The sequence below is a fragment of the Cajanus cajan genome, chromosome 3 (assembly GCF_000230855.2).
Source record: "Cajanus cajan strain Asha chromosome 3, NIPB_CcT2T_4, whole genome shotgun sequence".
Lineage (NCBI taxonomy): Eukaryota > Viridiplantae > Streptophyta > Magnoliopsida > Fabales > Fabaceae > Cajanus > Cajanus cajan.
In genome coordinates, this window is record NC_138519.1 from 41,557,484 (window position 1) to 41,567,271 (window position 9,788).

General features: G+C 39.7%; 2 protein-coding genes across 6 annotated transcripts; both read right to left on the reverse strand.

Annotated features, from left to right (window-relative positions):
* Positions 1 to 590: 590 nt before the first annotated feature.
* Positions 591 to 3,516, reverse strand: LOC145955765 (uncharacterized). Of its 5 annotated transcripts, XR_014432458.1 has the most exons (7): positions 3,190 to 3,516; positions 2,871 to 3,107; positions 2,147 to 2,788; positions 1,812 to 2,074; positions 1,399 to 1,738; positions 1,247 to 1,319; positions 591 to 1,166 (listed from the first exon to the last, which is right to left on the reverse strand). XR_014432458.1 is itself a non-coding variant. In XM_083070917.1 (5 exons), exons 1-5 carry the CDS (start codon positions 3,361 to 3,363, stop codon positions 1,558 to 1,560), a joined length of 1,497 nt encoding a protein of 498 aa, XP_082927043.1. In that variant the 5' UTR covers positions 3,364 to 3,516; the 3' UTR covers positions 591 to 1,557. The 5 variants fall into 5 exon arrangements, 1 of the variants encoding a protein (XP_082927043.1); XR_014432456.1 differs by having other exon boundaries at positions 591 to 1,319; XR_014432457.1 differs by having other exon boundaries at positions 1,247 to 1,738.
* Positions 3,517 to 3,622: 106 nt separating this feature from the next.
* Positions 3,623 to 7,294, reverse strand: LOC145955764 (uncharacterized). The gene is made up of 2 exons (XM_083070916.1): positions 3,855 to 7,294; positions 3,623 to 3,728 (listed from the first exon to the last, which is right to left on the reverse strand). Exon 1 carries the CDS (start codon positions 7,026 to 7,028, stop codon positions 3,858 to 3,860), a length of 3,171 nt encoding a protein of 1,056 aa, XP_082927042.1. The 5' UTR covers positions 7,029 to 7,294; the 3' UTR covers positions 3,623 to 3,728; positions 3,855 to 3,857.
* Positions 7,295 to 9,788: the final 2,494 nt, after the last annotated feature.

Below are 9,788 nucleotides of genomic sequence, written 5' to 3' on the forward strand. Positions count from 1 at the left end.
CATTCCTCAGTTACAGAAATCGGCATCGCACAGCCCGTCTGGAGGAATGGCAAAATTCAAACAGAGAAACGCATCGGTTAATTCTTTTGAAAAATAAATCAAATAGAATTAGGTGCATCATACCGCATACATGCATACAGATGATAGGTGTACTGGAAGATCACTTATTCTCTGTTTATTGAAAAAACAAACAAAAAAAAAACAAAAAAACAAAAAAACAAAAAAACAAAAAAAACAAAAAAATATAAACTTCAGAAAAAACAATGCGCCTGTACCATGTTCAGTACACCCGTACTAAAATCAGGGTTATGAACAAGTTTTCAACTCAATACGGGCGTACCGAAATGAATACGGCAGCATTCACTAGTACTCAAAGGGTGTTTTACGTCGTGTATTTTGACCCTTTTACGTCGGAAAAGGGTCCGACGTTAATACGGGAGTCGTAAATTTACGTCGCCACTGGAAGACGACGTAAATTTACGTCGGGCAACTTTTCAGACCGACGTAAAAAGGGTCAAAATCGTGCCACAAATTTACGTCGGACGTGGCCTTGTCCGACGTAAATTTACGTCGGTCATTGCCAGGCCCGACGTAAATTTACGTCGGACAACGCCATGTCCGACGTAAATTGTGGCAGTTTTTTTTTAAAAACGTTTGTAAATTGATATACCCAACACCTGCATATAAATATAATCCAGAATACCAAATCTAAACCAGGCAGTCCAGAATAGAAATTCAAATTGTATTTCAAAATTGAATGACAAAAAGAAAATAATATATAAATCTTAAAAAACATAAATTATGACAATGTAAATCCTATTATCCTAAAAAAGCTATAAAACATGTTTGTCAATGCTATCTAAATAACTAACTATCAAACTATAAACATAATATCTAACTAACTAAACTTAGAAAAAAAGTTGCCCATTGTTCTCTTATCTTGAGCATCTCATCTTCGGGCAATGGAGATGGATCTTGAAAGACCTGAAAGGGTAATTTAAGTGTCATTAATATGCAATGTTAATTATTCTAAAGGTAAATATAGTTAAATAAATTTTGATATGAATTACCTGCGCCCAAGAATCAATAATACCCGCAGAAACTATGGCTTTCATCCAATACATGATGTAATAGCCACATTCAAACGAGTCTTGTTGCTTATTACACTAAAATGAGAAACAAATAACTATTAATTCCAAAGTCAATAAATTTAAATATTATTGACTGTATGAATTAATTTGCTAACCTTAGGGTATATGAAATGCAATGACTTTGATGATCTGGCTCTTCCACTTAATATATTAGCTCCAGACACGATTCTAATTAATTGAAATAAAAATAAATGTTAGCCAATATATATAATTACAGTGTTAAAACATAATGAAAAAATTTAGTTACCCATGTAATTGGCTTTTAATTTCCTGGCTTGGTTTTCGATGAAGTGAACAAAACCACACCACGGTATATTCCTTAGGAATGATTACCATTAACTGCCAATGAGACCTACATTGTATGACAAACAAATCAGTTAAAAAATTACCATGATTAAAAAATCAATTAAAAAACTAACCCGTCAATGTATGGAGCCATGTATATATGTCTTCTTGAGTCACTCATCCATGTTTGCATATATTGTTGGATCTGGACCTGAGTGTTTCCTGATTTTTGGATGGATTGAGGCTCAATAAATCCATATACTTCTGCTTGTGCTTGCTCCACACTCAATTTGTCCATGTACCTAACACAAATAATTATTATAAGTTAAATGTAATTATTGTAAATTTAGACTCATAAAAGAAAATATGACTTACATGGCCCACAACTGTATGATAGATATATTTAACATGGAGGTTCCCCCAACAATCTCTAATGCATCAGGCAGAGATATGTATAGTGGAACATCAGAGCTATCAACTCCAAAAACTTTAATGTCCCACTGCAATTGAATTGGTTTCTTCTTTAATCGTGGTAATTTGATTAGAAGCTTAGATATGGGATCATCCTCAGCTTCTGCGATATTAGCATCATGAACATGAGGTTCTCTCATGACCTCCTTACCACGATCGATAAAATCCTAAAGAAATAATGAAAATTAGTTAAACAATAATAGAATTATAAGAATCTAAAAGAGCAATAATATAATTACCTTTGCCCGTGCTGAAAGCGGCATGACCAAACATTTTGGCCAAGCTAAGAATGTGCCGGTTGCCTGCCCCACTAGTTGAACCTCTGTATTGGGCAAAGGCACTGGAGCAGCAGCATCTTGAACTTGGTCAACCACAACCCGTGTCCAGTCTGGCTGTAGAGGGACACCATGGATGGTTGAGCCACCCTCAAATACTCGGCCAATAGCCACTAACCGTGGGGGGTCATCCTCAACATATAACTCGCACTGGTTTGGTACATCAGTGTGAGCATGTTCCCCTGAGAAATTTGGAGCAGCACAACTCCCTTTAGTGCAGACTCGAACACCATCATGAGCAACTGCAGTCTGTTGCTGAGAACGAGCCAAAAGTTCAAACTTCTCTTCAAACTGTTTTTCAATATTCTTCAGTTTCTCTTCAAACTGCATCTCCAATCTCTGCTCCAATTTCTGTATAACCTCTTGACTGCAAGAGTCGACAGTGCTCCTCGATGATCGGCCACCAAAGAAATCTCGGTGGCTCCAAGAACCACCAACACCACGCACACGACCTCCGTGCTCTGGCTTTCCTATGGCCGTTGTGAGGATATCATTCCGACCATCGGAAACAAATGAGCCTTGGGTGCTCTGCTCAACTAAATCCTCCTGCAACAATAAGGAAGATTAAAAAATCTTATGAATTAAATGAGTTGAAATGAAGAGTCTTAATTTGTATATTTTTACTTACTATTTTATTAGCAACGACCCTTGCAGACTCAGAAGTCATTTGCCCATCTGGTTTTGTCCGGGCTGCTATCCACATCTCATGGCGGGGAGGTGACTCCACACGGTCAGCATCCTCAACCCCTGCTGCCTGTGCCCTAGCCTTCTTCATTTGCTTTTTTTTTCTTTCATATCCCCCTCTTGACAATAGATGGGGTGCATCATTCTTGGCTTGTCGTTCTTGGGCAGCTATTCTTTTAGCCTGCAATAATACAAAAAAAAATGAGATAAATTAAAATATACCTTAAGTATTTGTGTCAATGTAAAAGTTATCGATAACTAACCTGCCACGAAGGGTCCAATCGAGTGGCACAAAATTGCATCCACTCCTCATCAGTGATCTGGTACTTTAGACAGGGAGTCTCATTTTGGCGCTCTCCAAATACATACTCCCGTGTCAAGAAAGTCTTGAAGTCTCTCCACCTGCTGGCAAGGGCAGATAACATCTTCCTCCTCATGCCCTCAGTGTTGGGAATGTCAAAATTTTGCTATGAAAATAACAACAAATAATAAATAATGTATTTAAGTTATATAATATTGAAAGGATGTGAAAGTATATACTTGAATATCCTGCCACATGAGGTTCTTGTCAACCTCCTGAACGTCATCCCATGATGGAATGATAATAGAAACATGTCGTCGAGCTAGGACTCCCAAATAGCTCTTAAACTTGGCAGCATTTGAGCCTGATGCCTTGCCAGAACGAGGATCCACCTCAACCGATGTCCTCTCCTTGGCAATGCGCCCAGCTGTCAACCCAGACAATCGAGTGACAGATCTACCTTCCCTCCTTCCACTGCCAGACCCAGAATCCTCCATAATCCTGAAAAAATTAAACTGTCATTATTAAAACAATGAATTAATTGAATAGACAAATAAAGTAAAAAAGATAATAACAATATAGCAACAAAATAACTAATAAAAAAACAAATAATACATAAACAGAAACCTATTAGGTTGGAATGTTTTCCCATATTCCTTCAGCATGATCACTTCGAATAGCATGTATTTCGTCCACTTCATTGTCCGCAATAGGACCAAATGATCTGCTTGAAAAAGACGGTGTCTCATGCATATCTAGAGACTCATCTTCGTGAGTTCCATGCATGGTTCTTCCTTCGAGGACCACTGACCATTTCTCATTACATGGATCATTTACATAAAAAATTTGTCTTGCTTGATATGCCATAATAAAAGGTTCATCCTTATAGCCGACCTTATTCAAGTCAACCAAAGTAAACCCTAAATCATCTGTCCGCACACCTGTATTGCCATCAACCCATTTACACTTGAACACAGGCACTCTAAACGTAACATAATCAATTTCCCATATGTCTTCTATGACTCCGAAATAACTCATGGATGCTGTAATGGGATTTTTATCTTTTGAACTAGCAAAGTGCACAGCCTCAGCCTGAATTGTAACCCCACTATTTTGTACTCTACTTTTGTCATCTTCTGTTTTTGTATAGAAACAATATTTGTTAATGTCATACCCACCAAATGTAATGACATCATTGTTAGGCCCACGCGCGAGTCTCAAAAGTGTATCAGAAGCATTAACCTCACCATAAACCTTTTTCTTAAACCAAGCTAAAAAACTCTTGTTATGTTCATTCAATACCCATTTCTCAGTCATCCGAGGGTGTGCTATCTTGATTTCATCTATGTGTTCTGATATGTAAGGAATTACTTCATCAGTGTTGTTCAATATGTACAAATGTGCTTGGTCAACTTCTGTTCGACTCACAGTTCTAATCTTTAAACTTCGACTACCCTTACCAAATTGTTTCCCATCATGTCGAGTCTTGGGAATTCCTATTGGTTCTGATTTCGACATGTACCCAGAACAAAACTCAATGGCTTCTTCTGCAATGTACCTCTCCACAATAGAGGCTTCTGGGCGGTATTGATTCTTGACATATCCTTTTAAGATCTTCATATATCTCTCAACAGGGTACATCCATCTAAGATAAACCGGGCCACACAATCGAATCTCCCTAACCAAATGAACTATCAAATGCACCATGATATCAAAAAATGAAGGTGGAAAATACATTTCCAATTGACACAAGATTGTGATTGCTTCATTTTCTAACTCATCTAACTTTATAGGGTCAATTACTTTGTTGCAAATGGCATTGAAGAATAAACACAATCGAGTAATAGCAACTCTAATAGAAGATGGTAAAATGTTACGAATAGCCACAGGCAAAAGTTGTTGCATTAACACATGACAATCGTGAGACTTTAAACCAATTAACTTCAAATCTTGCATAGACACCAGACTCTTAACATTTGAGGAGTACCCTTGTGGAACTTTCACACTGCTTAAGCACTCACAAAAGCTTTTTTTTTCTTTCTTTGATAGAGTATGACAAGCTGGAGGCAAGTAAGTGCGTCTTCCAATAGACTGAGGATGCAACTCATAACGTATACCCATGTCCACCAAATCTTGTCGTGCTTTCACTCCATCTTTAGTCTTTCCTTTGATGTTTAGCAATGTCCCAATTACACTATCACAAACATTTTTCTCCACATGCATCACATCTATGCAGTGTCTAACATCTAACTTGCACCAGTAAGGAAGATTAAAGAATATTGATCGTTTCTTCCAGATATTTCTCTCAGTTGACTTCTTTTGCGTCTTTCCGAACACAATGTTAATGTTCTTCACCCGTTGATATACTTCTTCACCATTGCGCGGTGTCGAGGCAATTTCATCCTCTTGACTTCCATTGAATGCTTTCTTCAATCTACGGTATGGATGACTACGAACAAGAAACTTACGATGCCTAGTGTACGCAGTCTTTTGCCCATGTTTCAATTGGGTATAACTTGTGTTTTCTTCACATATAGGACATGCATAATGACCCTTCACACTATACCCACTCAGGTTACCATATGCTGGAAAATCATTTATTGTGCAAAATAACATTGCACGCATGGTAAATTTTTCTTCACGATATGCATCAAACACCTCCACTCCTGTGTCCCATAACATTTTCAAGTCATCAATCAATGGACTAAGATACACATCTATGTCATTTCCTGGTTGTCGGGGACCTGATATCATCATAGACAACATAATATATTTTCTCTTCATGCATAGCCAAGGAGGCAAATTATAAATGACCAACAAAACTGGCCATGAACTGTGTTTACTACTTAAGTTCCCATAAGGATTCATGCCATCTGTAGCTAAACCAATTCTCAAGTTTCTTGACTCTGCACCAAATTCTGGAAATGTTTCATCAATCCTCTTCCATTGCGGAGAATCAGCTGGATGTCGAAGAAAGTTGTCACATTTTCTACCATTTTCATGCCATGTGAGGTTTTTTGCATCTTCTTTAATGGCAAACAATCTTTTAAACCTAGGTATTATTGGCAAATACCATAAGACCTTAGCAGGGGGACCCTCTATTTCTTCCTCACCATTACTTCCATCAGTTTTCTTTTTGAACCGCGACAATCCACATGTGGGACACACTTTCAGTGTAGCAAAATCATTTGTATATAATATGCAATCATTAGGGCACGCGTGTATCTTCTTATACTCCAAACCCATTGGACATAGTATCTTTTTTGCCTCATAGTTGCGATTAGGTAACGTGTTATCTTCTGGAAGCATCTCCTTCAATAACTCCAACAATTCTGTGAAACTTTTATCAGTCCAACCATTTCTTGCTTTTAAACTAAACAATTTTAAAGTTGCTGATAATCTTGTAAACATACTGCATCCTGGGTATAATGGTTGCTCAAAATCAGACTTTAAGGTATCATACACATGTGCTCTTTCAAAATTTTCTTCACCAACATCACGTATCATCTCTTCTAAGTTATCGTTCATCCCTTCAAAATTTTCAGTTGTTGACATTGTTGGAATGTCTAATATTTCTCCGTGCCATGTCCATACTGTATAACTCTTCACAATACCATATATAAACAGGTGATCACGTATTTCTCCAACTTCTTGACGTATCTGATTCAAACATCGAACACATGGACAATAATATGCCCCTTTGATGGGTTTCCCATTTTCTCTTGCAAATTGTAAGAACTCTTCAACTCCATTTCTGTACTCTTGACTAATGCGACTTGCATTCATCCAACTTCGATTCATTATCTATATATTAACACAAATTAACTATTGACTCAGTTATTCATAATTTTTTTAACCTAAACTACAACCCTAAAAAATCGATGGTAAACTAAAGGTCAATGCCTAAAAAAGTCTCTTCTTTAATGCATCTGGAACGGCCGTACTGAAACTAGAACGGGACGTTCCAGATCATCAAATTACAACAAAAAACATTCCAGCAGAACGGGCCGTTCTCCATGCGGTACGACCCGTACTGCTTGCAGAACGGCCCGTTCTGCAAGGAGAACGGCCCGTTCTGCAAGGAGAACGGCCCGTTCTCCTTGCAGAACGGCCCGTTCTCCTTGCAGAACGGCCCGTTCCAGAGGAACAAATAGCAAAAAAAAAACAAATAAATTACGGGGACAACAAACTAACCTCAAACGACCAACGTGCTGACAGTTACAAACTTGGATACGTTGAATGTAGCCGTAAACGCAGAGGGAGACTCAAGTAATTCAGAGGATTTCGTATAAACTGTGAGCGCGGGAATGAAAATGGGACTTTGGGGGCAATATAGGAGAACTATTACGTCGGATAAGGCATCGCCGACGTAAATTTACGTCGCCCTTGTTGAACTCCGACGTAAATTTACGTCGGATTTGGGTGGGACCGACGTAAATTTACATCGGACTACAGGGAACCGACGTAAATTTACGTCGGAATAGTGGTACCCGACGTAAATTAACGTCGGATTGGAGGTACCCGACGTAAATTACCTAATTTACGTCGGTCTAAGAGAGGTCCGACGTAAATTAGTCTCCACTTATTTACGAAACTGCCACCGCGTTTTTACAACGTCGGTGTTTGTGGTTTGCGACGTAAATTGGGTGACGTAAATACCCTTTTTTGCACTAGTGATTGGCCATAACGTCCACACCAATACGGGCGTATTGAATTCAATACGGCCCGTATTGGTCCATTCTCATTCATCACAACATCTTCATTCCTCTGCATACTTCATCTGTGAGTGTGTTTGAGATCCTTCCGTACAGAAAAAGCCAAAAATCAACAAAAAAAGCAAAAATACAGAAAAAGCCGAAATCAACGAAAAAAGGCAAAATTCAGAAAATCCAACAAATATACAGAATAATTGAGCCTGGAGAGGCTTGCCGAAATAATACTCCCGCATCATACAGAATAACTGAGCCTGGAGAGGCTTGCTGAAATAATACTCCCCAAGAAACATCTCAGCTTGCATTCTTGGGCTGAACAGAAAATCAACAAATTGTACAGAATAACTGAGCCTGGAGAGGCTTGCCGAAATAATACTCCGTCATCATACAGAATAACTGAGCCTGGAGAGGCTTGCCGAAATAATACTCCCTCATCATACAGAATAACTGAGCCTGGAGAGGCTTGCCGAAATAATACTCCCTCATCGTACAGAATAACTGAGCCTGGAGAGGCTTGCCGAAATAATACTCCCCAATTGTACAGAATAACTGAGCCTGGAGAGGCTTGTCGAAATAATACTCCCCAGAGACTTCTCAGCTCGCACTCTTGGGTCGAATCCCCAGTAAGAGCTATCAAAGCAAGATCAGCAAAATTCCCCAATGGAAGCATGATCATCCAAACAGAATATCCTAGTCAAAGGACTCTGACTTCCTCAGTGGAAGATAGCTTTCCAACTCAAGCGACGAGTGAAGCTAAGCCTGAAGAGGCTTTCTAAATAATACTCTGGGATACATAAAGTCCTCAAATCCCCATTCGCCTACTCAGAGGCATTCTTTCAGAGAAAATCCAAAAAGATCAATACCCATTCCCCAAGCGGAATTTGGTATTCAACCACATACCGAACGTCAAGATAATCCGCCTAACAGAAGAGGCCAGTCAAAACCAATACGACAAAATCCCTCAGCGGATAATAGCCTACACAGAGGCAACAAAAATCAGAAAATCAAAAAGAGTCACCCGAATAAGGATAACCGGGATACTCCACCAACGTCGAAAGGACGTCAGCCAATCATAAGGCATCGCTCACCTCAGGAAGAGCATCTTTGTGTCTGCATCCCCACGGAAACAGAATTTCCCAATGGGCACCAACTACACAATGAAAAGTTGGGACACAAGAACCTATGAGTAACTGCACATCCCCTAGACGGATCCCTGCGTTATCCAGCCCTCAGCGGCATCAAAATAAAAAAAAAAGAAAAAAAAAAAACAACCATCGAAGCAGCATCGTGGACTGTGGAGACAAAATCATACGACAGAATCCCCCAGTGGATAACAGCCTACGCAGAGGCAATAAAACCAGAAAATCAAAAAGAGTCACCCGAATAAGGATAACCGGGATACTCCACCACCGTCGAAAGGACGTCAGCCAACCATAAGGCACCGCTCACATCAGAAAGAGCATCTTTGTATCTGCACCCCCAAGGAATCAGAAATTCCCCAGTGGGCACCAACTACGCAATGGAAAGTTGGGACACAAGAACCTATGAGTAACTGCACATCCCCTAGACGGATCCCTGCGTTATCCAGCCCTCAGTGGCACAAAAATCAAAATCAATCGTCGAAGCAGCATCCTGGACTGTGGAGACAAAATCATCACAAATCCCTGGAGAGGGCAAACTCACACTGCCACCATCGTCACAAACACGGAGGTATGCAGCTTCTGGCTCGGGCGTCGAGCGAAGCTAACCCTGGAGAGGGCAAACTCACACTGCCACCGTCGTCACAAACACGGAGGTATGCAGCTTCTGGCTCGGGCATCGAGCGAAGCTAAGCCTGGAGAGGCGGTAC

Bases quoted from the DNA above. Each gene is read 5' to 3' on its own strand.
- LOC145955765 (XM_083070917.1), bottom strand. From the start codon at position 3,363: ATGAGGAGGAAGATGTTATCTGCCCTTGCCAGCAGGTGGAGAGACTTC. The intron at 2,789-2,870 runs GTAAGTAAAAAT...TTATTGTTGCAG, and splicing joins GGGTCGTTGCTAATAAAATA to GAGGATTTAGTTGAGCAGAG. The intron at 2,075-2,146 runs GTAATTATATTA...TTATTTCTTTAG, and splicing joins CGCTTTCAGCACGGGCAAAG to GATTTTATCGATCGTGGTAA.
- LOC145955764 (XM_083070916.1), bottom strand. From the start codon at position 7,028: ATGAATCGAAGTTGGATGAATGCAAGTCGCATTAGTCAAGAGTACAGA.